The sequence below is a fragment of the Schistocerca serialis genome, chromosome 9 (genome assembly GCF_023864345.2).
Source record: "Schistocerca serialis cubense isolate TAMUIC-IGC-003099 chromosome 9, iqSchSeri2.2, whole genome shotgun sequence".
Classification (NCBI taxonomy): Eukaryota; Metazoa; Arthropoda; class Insecta; order Orthoptera; family Acrididae; genus Schistocerca; species Schistocerca serialis.
Window position 1 is genome coordinate 81,376,568 of NC_064646.1, and position 21,572 is coordinate 81,398,139.

Sequence of the window (21,572 nt, forward strand, 5' to 3'; positions counted from 1 at the left end):
AGGCGCTGGCCTGACCACCGACATACGGCGGTACCCGTAATGGTAATCAGCTCCCTAGGCTAACTGATCACTAAGAAAATTAAAACCGTTCATACTGTATGATTTTGCTGTGAGGGCTCAGGATAGCCGCTGACGACAGCACCTAACTGCGAGAACGGGCGAACGTCGGATGTTCCATACACGCCACAAGCGAACAAGATAATAAATAGGGACACATGGGTACTGTAAACGGAACCAAAAGTTTACAAAAGTTCAAGTAACGCGAGGCACATGGACGTCGTTGTTTACAAGCAACCAGGAAAATTTCCAAAAGTTGGACGTGCTGGGTCGGTTGTTCGACGATGCTGGTACCAGTGGTCACGTGAACATTGTCACGCCAGTAGACGAGGTTCTGGATGGCCACGCACTACAGACACTTGCCAGGATCGTCGTATTGTAAGGCAGATCGTAGAGTTACAGTAGCACAGATAAGAGAGTCTGTGAACCCAGACATGTCAACAGGAGCTGTTGGGAACCGGTTACTAGCGGTGCGACTACGGGCCGGTCATGCACTCACTCCGCACCATGGACCCGCACGACTCGACTGGTGGCGTTAGAGGATCACTTGGAAGATGGAACAGCACGTCATGGTCTTCAGCGATGAAAGCAGATTCTGCCTGCATGATTGTTGCCGCGTTCGACGTGGAGCTGGTGAGCTCTGTCTCATAGACCGCATTTATGCAAGACACACTGGCCGTACGACAAGCCTTATGGTCTGTGGTGCGATAAGCTGCAACTTTAATTCACCTTTGGCGTTCCTGGATGGAACACTAAGCAGCGCTCGGTACTTTTCAGAATGATATCAGACTCGTTATTTTGCCAGTCTTGCAACAGGAACATGATGAGTTGTTCCAATAGGACAATGCTCGCTCACACACTGCCCGTGAAACTCAACGTGCCCTGCAAGATTTGCACGAACTTTCCTGGCCAGCTAGTTTCCAATCGAACACATATGATGGGACGAGAAATGACTTGCGCTACTCGTCAACTAACAGAATTTCGTGAACAGGTCTAGTAGGCGTGGCGTAAAGTATCCTAGGACCGTATTCGCCATCTGTACTATCGACTGGATGCCAGAGTCGGCGTCTCCATTGCCTCCCGTGAAGGTTACACGACATCTGTAATTACCTAGTAGCTCAGAACTGCTTGTGCTGCTGAACTGTAAATGTAATCATTTAACATACTCCATTTGCACCATTGCAACAATAAATCTTGAGTTAGTTGAAAACCTCTTAAAGGGTGTGTAATATAACTGCATTCGATATGATATCGATGTGACCCTTCTTGTGTTTGTGTTATCGATAGACCTAGTAGCTAGTAGAGGTAGGGCTGTAAATGTGGAAGCGTGTGGGTAATGTGGAAACGTCTAGTATCTGGCCTGCAGAGTGCTGCACTGTAGGGGGGCAGCCAGAAATTGTTGAAATAGTTCCTATTTGTCACGGTAGAGGGTTAGAAGGCAGTTGAGTAACAGACGCCGTGACAGTGACGCAATCTACCTTCGCGCATTTTCTAAACCTTTTTCGAGGTAAGTTGTGCTATTATATTTATCTATATACTTTGTAGTTATCTTTCTTTACGTCTGATAGCTTATAAATGGAGGTGCATAGAAGGTTTTAGCAGTCCTTTGTCAACCTTAAATGGATAGTTGCTTAATGTAATCTACCGAAATTTAAAATGGCCATTGTGTAGGTAAGGTGGAAGCAAACATACGATGGCGTTGTGGAAACGTTTCCACAATACCAACATCAAATACATTACTTCTAATACGTTTTGCGTCTGTTTCTAGATGCCACGAAAGCTAACTGATCGGAAACCAAGAGCTATTGTGAAGAAGTGGGATGCTGAAAACATGATTAAGGCTATAATAGCCTCAAGGGAAAGCAGGTGGGGTTAAGAAGAGCAATAAAAGGTTTGTGCATAGTGATATGTCACCTGAAGAATGTGTTTCTTCGAGACTTAAACGTAAGCTTGTACTACCTGATGCTACTGAGAAACAGTTCGTGCAGTATCTCATTGATATGGATAAAACAGAAGGTCAACATCGTTGTCAAATACCTCATCAAATGGGTGTGTGTCTCCACAAGATATCATGCCAGTCCCTCCCCTAAAGAGGATGGTTTCTAACAGAGGTCGTAAGCCAGGTTCATCAGCTGTTTTGACGTCTTCGCCTTATAAAACACGCCTTGAAGACTCCTTACTGAAGGGTAAACAGAAGCTTCCTAAGGCACCTGCCAAAAGCAAGAAAAACGTGAAGCTCCTCCTAGAAAACCGTGCAAAAACGGCTTAAGTTATCTGAGGCTTCAGATGAAGAGCCCATTGCACCAACTGTCTCTTCAGGCGAGTAACATTTGGGTCTCGCAGTCGGGGGGGGGGAAAAAAAAAGCCTACTGAAGAAGATGCAATTTGTATTTTTTGTGAAGGCGCATTTTCCAAAGACATTCGGGGAGAATTTTGGATTAAGTGTGTAGTGTGTCAGGACTGGAGCCACACTCTGTGTGCCGGAAATGAAGGAGATATTTACATACGCAATTTTTGCAAGTGAACTTCGCTTATGAAGCATTTTTCTAATACAGTTGCGTTTAAAAATATTTTTGTATAATTTAAATTTAATATAAAATGAAATAGTTTCTAACAATTTCAATAGTTTTCGTTTGAAGTAGTCAGTTTCCCACAATTTTAAGGCGTTTCCACATTACCCGTACTTCTTGAAAAACTAGTGAGTTGTTGTGCAAGCACAAAATGTTTTTTAATTTTTAACATATTTATTTTTTGTGTTTCACACTATTACATTCTTTGCTAAAACATTATGAAGTAGCTTTGGCTAATTTTTGAAGCTGAAAGAGAAGTAAACATTTCTTTTATACAGCAAAAGCAAACTGGGTTTCCACATTTACACCCCTACCTCTACCCTTTCATTTCGTTATTTCACTGTACTCCTTATCTTTAACATTTTTCTACTGCTCCAAATCAAATGTTTCCACTTTCTTCTTCTCTGGATGATCTCTAGTCTCCATCACACCTACATATGAAAAGAGGTGTTGTCATATTTCCTACATATCGACGTCGAATGCAGACATGTGCTGCCGCTCTCTGCAAACGGAACCCTCTACACTACGTTCCCTTCCTCACACGTGCTGTGCTCTCGTGTGGATTGGTCCCGTGCAGGTTATCAGCAGAGTCCGGTGTCGTGCTGCCGTAACGTTTGGATGAGTATCCTACTTGTCATCTTCTGGCAGGGAACTTGTCTAAATGTTGCGACAACACGTCGCAACAACACGACTGATGACCCGATATGACTTCATCAGTGACATTCGTTGACAAATCTCACAAAAGATATTTAACCATTAATACCGAACTATCCAACATGAATATTTTGCTACTGTTTGATTACAAGAGGATGAGGTGTACTTGGGAAACGCCGCAGGTACAGGAATATTCCAGTTAGATTACGTCATGGTCAAACAGATATACCGAAATCAGATACTAGATTGTAAGGCATACTCAGGAGAGATATAGAAAAACATAGGTGCAGAGAAGTTCATTGCGAAGAAACCACGGACAGCAGAAGAAATATTTACGTTGATTGACGAGAGAAGTGAGTACGAAAATGTCACTTACGAATGAAAGTAATAGAAACTGCAGGGAGGCTACGGGGAAATGGCTGCACGAAAAATGTGAAGAAATCGAAAAAGAAATGATTGTCAGAAAGACTGACGTAGCATATAGAGATGTCAAAACGACTTTTGGTGAAATTAAACGCAGGGGTTGTGACACTAAGAGTGCAATGGGAATCTCACTTTTAAATGCATGGGAGAGAGCAAACAGGTGCAAAGAGTACAAAATGGTTCAAATGGCTCTGAGCGCTATGGGACTTACCATCTGAGGTCAAAAGTCGCCTAGCCTTAGAACTACTTAAACCTAACTAACCTAAGGGCATCACACACATCCATGCCCGAGGCAGGATTCGAATCTGCGACCGTAACAGCAGCTCGGTTCCGGACTGAAGCGCCTAGAACCGCTCGGTCACAACCAAAGATTACACTGAAAGCCTGTAAGATGAGGACGACTTATCTGATGACTTGATAGAAGAAACAGGAAGCGAGAGGAAAGAGATAGGCAATCCTTTATTATGAACATAATTTGAAAGCTCTTTGGCTGACTTAAAATCAAATAAGGTAGAAGGGATAAATAACATTCCATCGGAATTTCTAAAATAATTTGCAGGATTGTCAACAAAACAGCTATAGTTGTTGCTGTTAGGACGTATGAGACTGGTGACGCACTATCAGACTTTTGAAAAAAATATTGTCCACACAATTCCGAAGATAAGAAGGGGTCTAAGTGCGACAACTATCGTACAATATTCGTTTCTGACAGGATTAATGTAGAGAAGAATGGAAAAATGGAAAGCAAACTGAGGATCTGTTAGATGACTATCAGTTTGAATTTAGGAAAGGTAAATTCACCAGAGAGGTAGTTGTGACGTTGCGGTTGATAATGGAAGCAAAACTGAAGAATATACGGACACATTCGTGTGTACAAGAACCAAGGGGTAAGAATGTAAGACCAAGAACGAAGTGCACGGATAAAAAGTGTGTAAGGCAGGGACGTGGACTTTCACCCTCTTGTTCAATCTGTTGAAGCAGTGAAGGAAACAGAGCTTCAAGAGCGGGATTAAAATTCAAGGTGAAAGTATGTCAATGACAAGACTCTCTGGTGACATTGGTATCTTCAGTGAAAACAAAGAACAATTACAGGATCTGCTGAATGTAATGAACAATCTACTGGGTACAGAGTTTGAGAGTAAATCGAAGAAAGACGAAAGTGATGAGAATTAGCAGAAATGAGAACAGCGAGAAAGTTAACATGGGAATCCATTATTACGAAGTGGACGAGGTGAAAGAATTCTGCTACCTAAGCAGTTCAATAAACCGTGACGGACGGAGCAAGATGAACATGAAAAACATAATAGCACTATCAAAAAGGGCATTCCTGCCCAAGAGAAGAACACTAGTATCAAGCACAGGCCGTAATTTGAGGAAGAAATTTCTGAAGCTCGGCATTTTATAGCAGTGAGAAACGGACGAAACGGAAACAAGAACACAAGAAAATCGAAGCCTTTGAGATGTGGTGCTACAGAAGATTGTTGAAAAGTAGGTAGACTAATAACGTAGGAATGAGGAGGTTCCCCGCAGAATCGGCGAGACGGGAGCAAATGGAAAGCGCTGCCAAGAAGAAGAACAGGGAATAAGGTGTAACTGCCATGGTACTAGAAGCAGTAGCAAAGCTGTAGACGAAGACAGAGACTGGAAAACATCCAGCAAATAATTCAGATGAAAAGGTAGGCACAGAAGAGAGATTCGTGGCAGGTCGTCTCAAACCAGTCAGAAGAATGTGGACCCAAACGAAATGAAGAAAGAAAGATTGCATGCGATGCTACAATATCGACTGGTTTGTCTCTGACCACCCGAAATCTTGCTGTCACGTTTTGTGACGTGTAAGTCCACCCGAGGAACTCTTCAAAAATTCGGAGTGAATCGACCTCCTCAGGATGTTGCGGCCTACTGCGAGGCTTTGGCAAACCTAAGCAAGGCATTCTTTCGAATTTTTGTGTGAAGATTGCAGCATGAACATACAGTGTTAGGTCAGCTCTCACTTTGAAATAACCGATGTGAATCGCAATGGCTGAACATATAAAAAGTTGATATTTCTTCACTTTCACTACGTTTAGAATCTCTGAGACCTATTTGTGAATTTTCTGCACATTTCATCCAGAACAATAGTACCTGACGGTTGGGGGAGCAGTGGATATAAACATATATAAATGTCTTGTTGTATACTTGTTAAACGTTAGCATTAAAACATAATCGGTCGGTTTATGTTTGTGTGTGTGCTCATTTTGTTTATTTGGAAACAAATTTGGTAACTCAAACCGTAAATAATTTTTTGCCAGTATACTTACTGAAGTGTTATCGTCAATGTCAGTGGAATTATGTGTATTAAATAACAAAGCAAATCGTGAAAATGCAGTACTGGCTGTATTGGTATAGCCAGACACCAATAAAATAATGTCAAGATTCCATTTCACTTCTCATTATCGTTTACAGCTGTTAATCACCCTTTCGATTTACTTAATACTTACAAGGGTGTAGGTAAGGGTATAGGCCATACCCACTAGATCAGGCGTTGTTGTCCGTTTTAGGTGTATACATTTCATCGTGACAAGAATCAGCTTATCCTAAGGTGCAATGGGAAGTCTCCAATACCACCTCCCTACGAGTTGTGTAATTTTTGACTTAATTGGCCCCATGATATAAAAATTCACATTACTCAAGCAAAAATAGTGAACAAGCTCGACATTTGTGTCAACAAGTGTGAAAAACTTCAAACATATCATTTACTCTCTGCGTCACTCAATAGGTCCCGGTGTGTTATACAATGTACGCCAATTATGTTTCCAACACTACTGCTCACCCAGTAACCGAAGGTTGTGAAAGTCGTCGAGTAGTTACAAATAATATAATATTAACATTCAAAAGTAAACCATTGTATTGTTGATGGTTGTGGAAAGACAAATAATAACTTTATGAGGAAATGACTCAAAAAGAAAATTAAAACATAGAAATACTGCATTTACATACAATTGAAGTAAAGTTGTGTCTTTGATAGATTACAATCATTGTGTGTCTTTTACATGCTTGAAGGCGATGAGCGAGTTGAAAATAATTTGCTGCAGCATTAAAGAAGGAGGTCCACATTGCTAAAATGGCGTTGTTCCCTTCGTCTAAACTGCAATCTGTCACCTTCACGAAGGAATGCTGAAAAGAAAACGAAAAACTTTCAGATGACAGTAAAAGCTGTAGTTAATATAGATTAAATAAAAACTGCTTAGTGTTCGCTACACTAGAATGTGCTAGGAATTTTCATGCACCTCAATAATCACTACCCCTTTTTTCCTGCAGAAGTAAAGGTTCAAATGGCTCTGAGCACCATGGGACTTAACATCTAAGGTCATCAGTCCCCTAGAACTTAGAACTACTTAAACCTAACTAACCTAAGGACATCACACACATCCATGCCCGAGGCAGGATTCGAACCTGTGACCTCAGCGGTCGTGCGGTTCCAGACTGAAGCGCCTAGAATCAGTCGGCCACACCGGCCGGCAGAAGTAAAGGAAAAATATCTTAAGCTGAATAAAAAACGGAAAATGGCCTAACAAAAGCCACATGGTTAAAAATGAGACAGCACTATTTTTTTAACGTGGAAGTGCAAGATAGTGCCAAGTTTGTGAAAGTTACATTATTTAAAAAGGCATATAAATAAACCTATAAAGGCTGAGGAGTGCACAGAATGAGTCGATGCAAAATTATTCCCTCTTTCATCAATGGTGACACCCACAACGATTTTATAGAGTCTAGAGCTTATTAGTATTATCTTCCATGGAGTCTTAGCCGGAAAACTTTCTGTCAGTTCCGCATAGTTTCAGAGTTGATGTGTTATCATTCTTAATGTATGTTTTTAATATTTGAAAAATGTTGGGCTAGTTGTTATACTGGACTGGAAAATATAATTATAAAGAATGAATAACTAATTTCTTTGATATATTTGTCTTTCCTGTGTTGGTGCTATCAGCGCAGTGATTTTGAGATTAATAACACTGAATAAAAGTAATTTAAGTTTTGCCATTTGCATTGTCTCATTATGACAAGGAGAACCTCCATTGGCCTTAAATATACACACAAGTACACAAGAGATTATGAAAATAAAGCATACTGCATAGAAGTCTAAATTAGTTTATATTTTAGGTCACCAAAAATGCATTGAGGTGAAAAGGACTAAGACGGAATTTAAATTGCTTACTTTTACCCTCTTCTCTCTCCGTCTAGGTCTCTCTCTCTCTCTCTCTCTCTCTCTCTCTCTCCTCTCTCTCTCTCTCTCTCTGTCTCTCTCTCTCTCTCTCTCTCTCTCTCTCCCTGTCTCGCACACACACACACACACACACACACACACACACACACACACACACACACACACGCACACACACTCACACAAACATGTTCTACAGTTACTTGGTATGTAACAAAATTTTTCTCGTTACAATAGGGCCTCAGAACAAGCCGCACTGTAACTAGCCTAGGGCTTTCCTACTGATGTATACCAAAAACAAAAGTTGGATCATCATGTTTGAGAGGCCATGGTCGGCATATGAAACTATTTACTAACATTTTGGCAGAAATGAGGGAGGCATATTCAGAGAGAAAAATTGACAACTGCATCGAAAAGCCGGCCGTTGCGGCCGAGCGGTTCTAGGCCCTAAGTCCGGAACCGCGCTGCTGCTACAGTCGCAGTTTCGAATCCTGCCTCGGGCATGGATGTGTGTGATGTCCTTGGGTTAGTTAGGTTTAAGTAGTTCTAAATCTAGGGGACTGATGACCTCAGATGTTAAGTCCCATAGTGCTCAGAGCCATTTGAACCATTTGCATCGAAAGCTCAAAGTGTCCTGAGTTTACACGTACACTAGGAGCTGTGTGTAGCTCACACCATAGTTCATGTGACGCCTAATGTGTGATTATCTTTTGCCAGTGACACCATTGTCAATTACAAGTTAAAAAATCACTATTCTCTTACAACTAATTCAGCATTTATATTTCGCTTCGTTTAAATACAGTCTCTAAAGCCTCCCACAGATAGGTCTAAAACATAAGCAGTCTCATAAACCGACCGCGGCATCTCAGTCTGGAAGCTGTCCTGACGTAAATGTTGGCCGTGGCAGCCTTTATCGCAGCATTAAAACACTAACTTATTTAGATCTGAAATTCACAAAGGCGAACGTCGAACACAGTGGAGCCACTCCTACCGTCGATACTGCAGCGACAGACGTTACACTGGTCCTTGAAGGTCGTTCCTGGAGCGCATTTTACCACTGCAATACAAGGTTAAAGGAGACACAGATAATTGCCTGTGAGAGCAATAAAGCAGGTTTTCCTCATTATGAAAAGATTTATCTTCTTTACTAAAGAACTAAAAATAGAAACACATTTGAATGCAACAGGTTTTTATTTACGTGTACGTCTATTTTAAAGTAGAAAACAGTTACATGAAGATTTTTGTAGGAGTTGCATCATCTATATCAACTATAACAAGTCATAAATAGGACACCAGAAAAACAAAATATAGAAAACGAGTAGAACATCAGAAGAGGCAGCAAGAACAATTGTTCAGAATGGAGAGAACAGAAGCTCAAAATGGAAAGAGGGAACAGAAGCTAAGACCACACGAAGAACAGAGTCTCTGAGTGGACAGAAGGAATAGAAGTTCACGATGGTCAGAAGGCACAGAAGCTCGGAATGGACAGAAATTACAGAGCATGAGAATGGAGAAAAAGGACTGAAGCCGAGAATGGACAGGAAGCTCAGAAACTGAGAGTGAGCGGGAAGTAAAGAGGCTGAGAATGGACAGAAAAAACAGAAGTTCAGAATGTAGAGAAAGAAAAGAACACCAGAATGGACAATATGGACAGAAACAGAGAATGGACTGGAAGAGCAGAAGATGACAGTTGACAGAAAGGACAGAAGATTAGAATCGACAGAGATAGCATGATTCCAGAATGGAGAGAAATAACCGGAGCTTGGAATGGGCCAAAAGAGCACAAGCTGCAGAAGGACAAAGAACAGAAGCACCAAAAAGGCCAGAAAAAGGAGAAGCTCAGAATGGATAAAGAAACCTCGTAATGGACCCAAAGAACAGAAGCACAGTATCGACAGAAGAAACCTCAGAATGGATAACGACGGGGAGTTAGAATCGGCACTGATGTTTTCAAAGGAAACCATCCAAGATTTCGCCTTAAGATGACGCTGATAACACACCAAAAACTTAAACTTGCCTGGCCAGAAGTGGCTTTGGAAACAATTGTTCAAGAATGCAAGTCTATAACACAAAAAGAAATATCGATAAATTCTGTACAATGAATAATCGTCATATTCTTCCATCCTCATTGTTAGAACGGTGTAATAACGCAGAGCTAGGAGATCAGAAGAACCACCTGGAATGACGTAGCTGGTAGGACACGCGAAATACAGGCGTGTTTGATTCAATCTAATAGACCTCATTCTACTTTAACTATTAAGCCGTCCGCACATGGTGTGATTCGAAGGGAAAGAAGCGATGGGCGATCTAAATTGGTGACTGCCTCCCAAGTGGCTGGCAGCGCAGCTATGTACTCAGTGCTTTCCTGGAGTGACAAACAGGGGCTGCCATATGCGAGCGTGCAGGAGATGGAGTACTGTTTATTGCATCTGAGCATCTATTGCAACATTCTGCTTGTAGAGTACACAGTCAGGTATACGTGGTGCTCTCTTATTATTACACACAAATGAGAAAACGAAGAAAATTCTGGGTTCAACCAAACATCCATTGAAACATACGCTGAACGCTGTTTATGTCAGCCAAGTACCTCCAACAAGCAGATTCGAAATTCCTTGCTTTTCAGAGGATCACTAGTTATCCCCGCTGGCTTCACCCACATTAAGTGTTTAGACACATCTACTAAACACACTGCTTCCTTCTCTCTGTTTGTCCATTTCTTCCTGTCTCTGCCTGTTTATTTCCTTCTCCCTCCTCTCTCTGTCTCTTCATCTTCTCTTCCCCCTATCTTTGCCAATTTTCTTTATAACCTCTCTTGGACCATAACTTCCTTCTCCTCCCTCTGACCATATCCTCCTCAGCACTCCTGTAACCATCTCCACCTCATCCTCTTCCTTTCCCATTGCCCGCTACCCTCTACATGTTCCACCTGCCTCATACATCTTCCTATCCTTCCCTCTCTCTATCCATTTCCTTCTCTCCATCACTCTGTCAATCCCCTCATCTATCCATATCAGCATGATCTCAGCCTTGCTCATTAGCATGCATAGTACCTGCAGTACATCTCATTAAAACAGCTAAATGCCACTGCAATGCAGAGCAGGATCATATCAGGTGCTTGAAAATCATTTACTTGTCCCTAACATACAGGCTAGTTTTCAAAGCAAGTCGATAAAGCAGACACAACTCCAACAAGTAATAGTATCCAAATGATGTATCTGGCTCAAGGAGAATATTAATAAAAAATTCCAGGATATAAACCAAGATTTCACTTTTGTCGCTCTGCCACCAAAAATTAATCTATATTCAAAAATGTAACTTTTCATGTAATTCAAAATAAATTGATCTATTAAAGCTTAATATTCAAAAATTAAATTACAAAATTTTAAGAGCCCCAATTTAGGTCCTTTAAAAAGGAATGAAAAAATCTAAAATTCATTCAAATTCAGTAACATGAATCAAACAATGTTTAATTTTTTTTACTGTGTTAAATGAAATCCAATCCAGTAATTTTCACTAATTCTTCATGGTCTTCTGAAAAGATTTTAGTACAATGGCCTGGAAGAATAACTTTAAATTTATCGTGTAAAAGTGATAAACCTCTTTCATCACATTTAGTTGTCAAATTTTCAGCTTTTGAAATCTTGTAAGATTAATGTTTTTTCAGCTCTGATACTTTAGTGAACACTTCTGCACAGCCATTACTATAACTGTTAGTTTCACATGCTAGATATTAAATGATATAAATTCTGTTCATTATATTTTAGTTTTATTTGTAAAGAAAAGTATTTAATTTTTCATAAATTAAATCATTGAATGCGAAAAATTCGTTTCCTTTGGACGACTTACTTTTTGAAAATCTAAAAATTTTTAAGATTTTATCTTCTCTAGTTTTCAAAAAATATTTCTACAGAAAATTTGGTAGAATTTAATAATCTGCAATATCTAGTTCCATTTTTCTTTTTCCATGTTATTCAGCAAATTCAATTGTAATTCACAGAAAGATATTGGAGTTTTTGGATTTTTCAGTTTTTCTTGTTCTAGTTCAAGTGAATATACTGGCTCATATTTAACAACAAGAACGCGAATTTCTATAATTTTTACAACAATTTTACCTTCTTTTAATAGTGTACAGTGATCATGATCAGTAGTCCAATGAGGAATAGAATCATTTCGATGTTTCACTGTAATTTTTAAAAAATCCACCAGATAATTCTAATGGATAAATTATTTCATTTTGCTTGATTTTAATTTTCACCATTGTTAAGATAATGAACTTGAATATTGAAATCAGTTGATAGGGATGAAGTTAATCGAATAAGAGTTGATGAAGAAATAAATGGATGTTCTATTCTTGATAAAAAATTGTTTCCCATTTAATTGTCTAATAGCCAATTTACCAAAAAATTATGAAAAACCTGTTCCATCTGTGAGAGTAACATCAAATAGCATACCGAGTTGTGAGCAATAAGGATGAATCCCTCCATCACCAATATTTATACAACTTTCTGTTTTTTGTTAGGAAGATTTATATTATTTTTTGTTTTCTCATTAATGGGAAATGAGTAAAATCGATAACCCTCGATAATGATAATGATTTATTAAGGGAAAACATAGTAATTAATTTCTAAAACAACTGTTACATACACACATTAAAGTCAATGAAATTATCATTTTCATCTGGTATAGATATTTCTAAATTCTGATAGCATCAATAATTGGAATATTTACAGGATGGTTTGGTTCATAAATTATTGGTCCTTAAAATTTAACATTTGGTTTGAATGAAGACATAATATTAGTTTGTCTATGAAAAAGACCATTATGTTTAACAAACATTTCATCAGATAGATTAAAGTTTAAATTTATTAATTAAAATGAAATAATTTTAGGAACATTGTTAGTATCAGTTTTTTCATTAATTTCAATAATTTGATTATTAAATTGTAAAACTTGCCCAATACAATCTTCTTTATCAATGAATAGTTTAGCATCACTTTCAATTACAACTGATGGTAAGTCCCATAGTGCTCAGAGCCATTTGAACCATTTTCAATAAAAACTGTATTTAAAACTTTATTTTTGTTAACCTATACATTAGATTTTATGATTGAAGAAAATTTTCTACAATTTTCAAACTTTGCTGACCAGTACGAATATCTATTGTTTCTTAGTAAGTATACAATTTATTATTTTTTTTATAAATTGCATATTTCTCCAGCACAGCAAAGTTATTATTTTTCATTGTGATATTGGGAGTGAAAGAAGTTGAATAGAAATTGACTAGTGAAACAATTTTATAATTTACCTTTGATTGAAGTGAATTAATCTAGTCTTCCAGATTAACAACAATTGTGAAAATAAATGACATATTGGGAACCAAAAATAAGAATTCTAGAAAAGAAATTTAAAACACCATGGAAAACATTTGCCACATTGTATTCTATGTGCAACCATAGAACCAAGTGGTTGTGAAAAAACAACATTAATGATTGAGAATTGTATTCCAGCTCTAGAATGGTTAAATTGGAAGAAAATTAATCATTTGTATGATTATTCTAAAAGTTTAGATCAACCAAAATACCAAAAAGCTATAAAAAGTTGTGATATTATTGAGGAAGAAAATAATGAAACTATTGTTACTGTTATTGAAAATAATGATGTAATTATTGTGATAGACGAATGTGCAGATGATTCAACTGTAATTTCTGATGTTTCATGCTTCAAAATCTAAATGTATATGTATATGCATATGCTGACAGCATAGCTGTACGTTCAACAGATACACAGAAGCTGCACAAAATCATTGAGAAAATAGACAAATAGTGCAGTGAACACAAACTACAATGAAACACAACAGATTCAGGAGTGGTGATTTTCAGAAAAGGAGTCAAAACACCCAGAGGACAGAAAATAAAACTCTCTTCAGACTTTCAATATTTAAGTGTGACATTGCCACCAACAGCCAAATGCTTCACAAAACGTACAACAGAATGCGCAGCCCAAGCAATAATAGCAATACAGGACATAAAAAACATCTGCCCACTCAGTCGAGAAACGGCCATGAAATTATGCAGTGCAAAAATCTTGCCAATCCTGGCCTATGGGATGGAGGCTATATGGGACTGAAACTTCCTGGCAGCTTAAAACTGAGTGGCCGACCGAGACCCGAACTCGGGACCTTTGCGTTTCACGGGCAAGTTCTCTACCGACTGAGCTACCGAAGCACGATTCACGCCTGGTACTCACAGCTTTACTTCTGCCAGTATCTCGTCAGAAGTGAAGCTGTGAGTACCGGGCGTGAGTCGTGCTTTGGTAGCTCAGTTGATAGAGCACTTGCCCGCAAAATGCAAAGGTCCCGAGTTCGAGTCTCGGTCGGGCACACAGTTTTAATCTGCCAGGAAGTTTCATATCAGGGCACACTCCACTGCAGAGTGAAATTCTCATTCTATATGGGACTACCTGACAGAAAAAATTCTAGAAACACTAGAAAAGGTGAAATCGACTTATCTAAAAAGAGCACTAGATCTCCAGAGACGACGAGATCTAGACTACTGTACCTGCTAGTGAAAGAAATTCCTAACTGAAGACATCAAACTTTGATATATAGTGCCACACACCTGGGCTTCCAGAAAACAACTGAAGATCATGGAGGACAAACGAGATAAAGTATGGCCAGAATTCTATGGCACAGAAGCAATGATGAACTGCACATGGACAGCACCAAGCTTTGAGCTGCGACTTGTTGTAACTAGACTTTCTATTCTTGGCTTTCATCATCTAACTTGTAATAAAAAAAAACTTATCGTGACCCAACCACAACATGTGTATGTGAACTGCGTAACGAAGCCTGTGAACGATATCACATAGAAATGTGCAGTAAAAGAGTAAAATCGATAAGTGAATATGCAAAAATGTAAAATGTAAATAAAAAATGTGAAACAAAGTAACTGTGTATGGCTATTTGGCTGAAATTTTAGTAAATAAAAATTCTATACGATCGAGAAACAGTTAGAGAATATTTTACTAGAGGTAGACCTAAAGGAATATATTGCTTTATTTCAGTCAAACATGATAAAAAACCAAAACAATTAGTAATTAAATATTTTCAGATAAGATTACAAAAAAATTTAAATCACAATTACCAGGACTTTATTTGTGGGGATTTAAAGTTTCATGTATTTAAAGAAATATGTAGTTCATGTTGGAATAAAGATAAATTTGGGTTTATTGCGATAGATATGACAAGAGTCATTAGTGATGGTAAATGTAGAGACAAGCTTAAGAATTTTTGAAATGTTGAACATATATTTTGAATGTAAGTGTTGAACTTTAACATTGAGCATAAACATTGTACATAAATGTTAAATATAAACATTGAACATAAATGTTGGATGAAAGCTTGAACATAAATGTTCAACAAAAAACTTATACATAAGCACTGAACATAAATGTTAAACATAAATGTTGAATGTAAAAAAATGTTGATTATATTTTTCTCCTTAATAAATGTTTGAAAATACGATACATAGGTTGTTTACAAAGCCAGACAAAATAGAAGAGTAAAGGAACAATTAAGAGAAGTGTTTACAAAATAGGATAAACAACCAAAAACAGAATCTTAATAAACAATTAAAAGAAGAGTTTAAACAGATTTGATAAAGAACCAAGAACAGAATCATAATGAACAGTTAAAAGAAAAGTTTAAAAAATGGGATAAACAACCAAGAGCAGAATCTTAGTTGTTGACTTCAAAAAGTTGGTGTAGAATTAGTAAACAAAAAATGTAACAACACAGATCTATATCCTAGATTAGCAGAAAAATTTGCTCACAATAAAAATTATCACAATGAAAAAGCTGGAATAATTCAAATGTCAACTAATAAATTTATTGATTTTATTATAAATGATCCTAAAGGGGTTCCTTTTTTAATCAGACTTTTCAATAATTTACCACAAAACGTTTTGGAAAAGTGAAAAACATCGACAATGATTTGTTAATACTTTAATTAATAAACTATTGTTTTAAATGCATCTTCCATGCTATCGATTTTGAGTTTCAGGGTCCAAATTAGATGAAAGAATGGCTATAGGAGATAAAACAGTTAAACCATTACATGAAGGTTGTAAAAACATGATATAGCCAATACAGGTAGTAAATATTTAGAAAAGAAACGTGAAGCTGATAAAGAACTTCAGTTATTTGTAAAAGAAAGAATGCATGTGAGTGATATTTCATTAGGAGAAAAAATAGCTTTAAATTAGAAGAATAATGTAATGGAAAACGAAAATCATGAATGGGTGTTTTAATGAAGAGATTATAAAATATTTCCTTATTAATTCTTAATCTATATAAGTGATTGACTTTTCCACCTATATACTTTGCTACCTAATGGCAAAATTAAACTAAAATCAATTAAACTTATACTCAATAATGAACAATTGCATACTATTGAACCATTTTTAACTAATGGTCAAAACTGAAAGGTATAGAAAAAAACTGCTGAAATTTACTTGTTATATTAGCTTTTATTGTTGTGAAAAAATAATTAAGCATCTTACATAAAAGAAAGGAAAGAAATGTAAAAGTGGAGTTTTACCACTAGCATTGGTGGCTTTACCATATTTAACTGCTTTTGGTTCACTGGCTGGTGGTTTTGCAGCAATTAGTAACAAAGTTATAATTGATAGACAAAGCTGATGGGGAATGTGAAGAACAAAAACCAGATAATTTAACAATGGAATAGAAAGGCAATGAACATGGAAAAATTTGAAAGAAAGAATAAAGAAATATAAGTCCTCTACCTAATTTTGGTATAGCAGAGTTACTCTACCAACTGAAAATTTAATATTTTCGTAGCGTTTTTATTATTAATGTATTACATAATAAGCCAAAAAATTTAGATTGTGGAATTGTAAATTTAGAGACATCTAATCATGTTGGTACTCACACGATTTTTTTATTATAAATCAAAAAATTTGAAGTTTGCTTTTGATCCACGTGGGGGATGCATACCAAAAAAACTAGTTAACTACTTGGGAAATAATAATTTATACCACAATATCGAGAGAATACAAAACTCCAATGCTGTAATTTGTGGCTATTTGTTTTTAACTGTTATCTGTGAATCATGATTTTTGAAAATAAGTTTCATTCAATAGAACCAAAAACAACAAAAACAGTGAAATAATTTCAAAATTTGAAGGTTTTCGATCAGCAACCAAAACTATTCAATTATTAGTAAACTCAAAAATATTTGCTGTAATTTAACAATTTCTAAAATAATTAAATGGCATTTTTAAAGTACTAGAAATTATTTTGGGTTTAAAGAAAGAAGAATTGTGGATATAAATGTTTCTAATGATGTAAAAGATGTAGTGAACAGACAATATTTACAGAATCGAATCTTGTTACAAAACCTGAATACAGGAAGTTGCTTTCAGATTTAAAAAAAATGGTATTTATGATGGTATCATGAAACATCATCATAAAGAAATAAATAACACAAAAACAAGTCCTAATTGTGCACTAGAGAAAATAGATACACTAGAAAGTAAACTTAATTTTATAGATTCGAAAACTGTTAATGTAGACACAAAGGTTGGTAAAGACCTAAAATAACTCAAGTATTTAGACCAAACTGTTTAAAGAAAATTAAATATTTTTGGATCCGTATAAATTTCATAAACACATCTACATTTCAAAGTGTAAATAGTTTAGTGACAAATGTAATCCTCCTAAAAATGGAAGTCTTAGAATACAAAGTATTTTTGCAATACGTAAAAGTAGAAAGAATAAATTAGTTAAAATTTTTTGTTGGTAATGGATTAAGTATTAATGAACAAATTATTAATGAATTACATAAACCAATGAGAAAAATTTTAAAAGAGATAATTTATGGCAAAGTGTTTTAATCAAAATTGGTCTTGGAAAATTAAAAGGAATAACAAAAGTAGATAAGTATTTTATAAGTGTTTTAGATGTTGTTTTTTTTTTCAAAATTTGCTTGGGTAGCCCATGAGAGATGAAACAGGAAAGAATATAGTTAATTCTTTCAGAAATATATTTAAAAACAGATCACAAAGAAGTTTACGAACAGATAACAATAAATAATTTTATAACAAAACATTTCATGACTAATGAAAAACTTAACATCGATCATTATTCAAGTATTAGATAATAAAAATTGTCTATCATTGAACTATTTAATGGGACATTAAAAGAAACAATAAGTAAAAATTCGCACTTCAAGGCAATTATATGTGTTGAGTCAGTTTCTAACTAATGAATGAATATAACAACGCAAAACATTTGACAATAAAAATGAAGCAGAAACATGTTAACAAAGAAACTAAAAAAATCGTATTGAACACTTTGAAAATAACATATTTGTTAGATACTAATGATAATAATAAATTTGGAGATAAAGTAACTACAAGTGAATTAAAAGTAATTTTTGAAGAACGTTATACGACAACTGGACAACAGAAATTTTTGAAATACAAGAAGTTGTTCATTCTAATAATGAAATATAAATGGAGACATTTATATGTGGAACAAATAAAAGGAAATTTTCCTTGAGCAAGAACTATTGTAAAGAAATTTTCCATTTGTTATCATTTTGAAAAAGTTTTAAATAAGAAAGGTAATAAAGAATATGTTAAATGGTTGGCTTTTGATAATTGCCACAATAGGGCTCTGAGCACTATGGGACTTAACATCTATGGTCTTCAGTCCCCTTTGCCACAATAGTTGGGTTAATAAGTGTACTGTAATTTTTGTAAAATTTTTCTGAATAGCTTTATTTAAAATTGGAGATAGTTATAGAAAAATGAAACATGTCTGTTAGTGAATATTATTTTCGTTATGGTTATTGTTTTGTTGAAGAAGGAGAGTATGTTTGGATATTCAAATAAAATTTAACAATGATCATGTAATGTAAGAATTATTTGACAATTTTAAATATGAATTAGTGGAGTCAAATGATTTTGATTCATTTTGTGTGTTACATGCATTTAAAAACCAGTATCAAAGTTATTTAAGCTTTAAGTTATTTAAGTTTTAATTTAGTTTTATATTATGAAATGTTTGCAAGATGTAGTCTAAAGGTTGCTTAAGCCTTCACTAGATTAGTTATATCATCATACAATTGGTCTTGAATAATTATACAAAGAATTAAAATAATTTCTAAGGTAATTAGTTCTTAAAATTTCTTTTATTGAGTGGTTTTCTGTATTTTGCACATAATTATATCGGAAAAATTTCTTGCAAGAAGATGTCTATTTCTGATAATATCTATTTGATTTTGTGCATTTTTAAATTGTGTTGAATAACATAATATTTAAAATTAAAATCATGTAATTAAAAAATAACTAAATTTGTTCTTAAATTACGATCACTTGTTTGGGAAAGAACATGTGGCATTAAGTTTTTGTTTGTTTATTTCTCATATATTTCATTTGATATTTTTATATAATTACCCTAAATTCTATTGAAGTCTCTTAAATGATTTGTTTGACATTTATAGGGTTGTTTTACATGAGTCATTACTTTATACTTGACATGTTTTCATACCGAAATTAAAACAACATGAGTAACTTATTTTTAAATCGTTTTGGTTTTTCTTTTTGGTTTTAATATTAAAGAATGTAATCCAAATTCTTTAATAAACATTGTCTTTTTCGTTATAGGTTAGACCCCTAAAGAAGAGGATCTTAAATTTTCTAAACTTGTATTGCCATTTTTGTCTACAAGTTTAAAAATCTTGCTTATTTTGCTATTCTAAAAGGTTACCCAATTCTTTTATTTTAAACAATGGATTATCACTTCTATCAATAATTCTTAAAACATTTTTGACATTATATAAAAGTTCGTAACTTCTTAGATCCTCAAACGACTCCATTTAGTTGTAACACTTCTATATAGATTTATTTTTTAATTCCAATACAGTCTTTCTTTATAAATTGAGAGTGAAAAAAAAATGATTTGGCGATTGTGCAATCAAGAAAAAGAAATTCATATAGAGATAAAATTAACAAAGCAGTATGTGCTTTGAAAAATCAATTGTATTGATTGTGCAAATAAGAAATAAAAATAAAATGGGCAAAATAAATAGGAACAAATGAAAGGTTTTATTATAACTGCATTAAAAACATTTTCAGTGTTTGGAAATTAGATTTGGATAAACATAAAAAATTGTCTTATTATGACAGATTATAAAAATGGATTAATTTTTTTGTTAATCTTCTATACAACTATGTAATTCATTTTAGAAATAATTGTCATCTTCTACTATTTTATATGGATTTAGTTTTGAATGACCATGTATTAATTCTGTCTTGTAATAAAACAGGTTTACCACCATTAGAACTTAAAACAATTTTATTACATTCAATTGTATACAATTTAAGTTTAAATGATCTAATGATAATCACTATTCTGTATTGTTTTGTTTTGTTATCTAAAATTTTTATAACCAGCAAAAATTATTTTGTGTTGTACAACAAATTTTTATATCATTTGAATTTTTTCTTTTGTTTATCACCAAATGTATAAGCATACATTATCGATCTTAAAGGTACCTGTCTAATATAATTTTTCCGCAAATCTCATCTTAAATATTTCCTTAGACTTTCTTATTTACTTCTGGGATTCCATAAACATTATCTTTTGAAAAACAGCTTGTGTCAAATTCGTTTAGCATTGCTTTTAATCACTATAAAAATCCTTAGTTTTTATATCATAAATGAAACATTCAGCATCCAAATAACACAAATTCATAATTACACCATATTTTCTCTTCATTTCATAACAATCAAAATAATAAACTTATTTTCAAAAATTTAGAATATTCATTTCAATATAAATTGATTATTTGGGTGATTACTTTTGCTTTTCTCATGAGAACTGCTTCTAGCTTTCCTGAAAAAACAGTGGTACATTAATAATCTGAGTTTGAAAGACGAATGATGTGTTTCTTGGATCTATTATTATTTTGAGGCTTATTTCATCTATTTCTAACATTTTGTTTTGTTTTTCTAAACTTATTATTCATTAACTTGTAGAAATTTTTTTATTTTCGTTAGCTGCATTTTTCTCATTTCCATGTTAAAAAATATGTTGATCTTCAACTAATCTGATTGTTCTATAAATTTTCCTTAATTTTTATCCAAGAACTAAACATTCTTTATGTTTTCTATAATGTAAAACATATTTTTCATATGATTTAATGTTGTTAATCATTTATTTCCTTCCTCTTGTGTTAATAGTGAATCTTTATATAAATCAATATTTCAATCAACTTCTAAAATATGACCATGTTTATTATCATTTGGAATTGTATTTTTTGAGGATTTGGCTGCAACAAACTTAAACTTTTAAATGGTACAAAGAGACTTTGCCCAACCATAAGTATTATATACACCTGAAGTATGCAATGTAATTTGATTGTTTTTCGGTAAAAAAATTTCATATATTTATTATTTGATTTAGCATATCTTTTAATACCTTGTGAAATCCCACCTCAAACTCGTTTCTCAAGAAATAAATCTAATTCAATTTTTGTCATTTTTTACAACAGTCCCAATATGTTCCTGGAGCTGTAAAATATTAAGATGGATGTAGCTTATAAGATTCAATACACATATCTCTCAAATTTTCAAAAATATTT

General features: G+C 34.6%; 1 protein-coding gene across 1 annotated transcript in view; it reads right to left on the reverse strand.

Annotated features, from left to right (window-relative positions):
- Window positions 1–8,843: 8,843 nt before the first annotated feature.
- The window catches only part of LOC126419379 (serine protease inhibitor I/II-like), a 58,889-nt gene continuing 46,160 nt past the window's right edge, over window positions 8,844–21,572 (reverse strand). Inside the window, exon 4 of the mRNA XM_050086567.1 lies at window positions 8,844–8,962. Within this exon, the coding sequence (XP_049942524.1) occupies window positions 8,844–8,962 (119 nt within the window). The remainder of the gene's footprint in view (window positions 8,963–21,572) is intronic.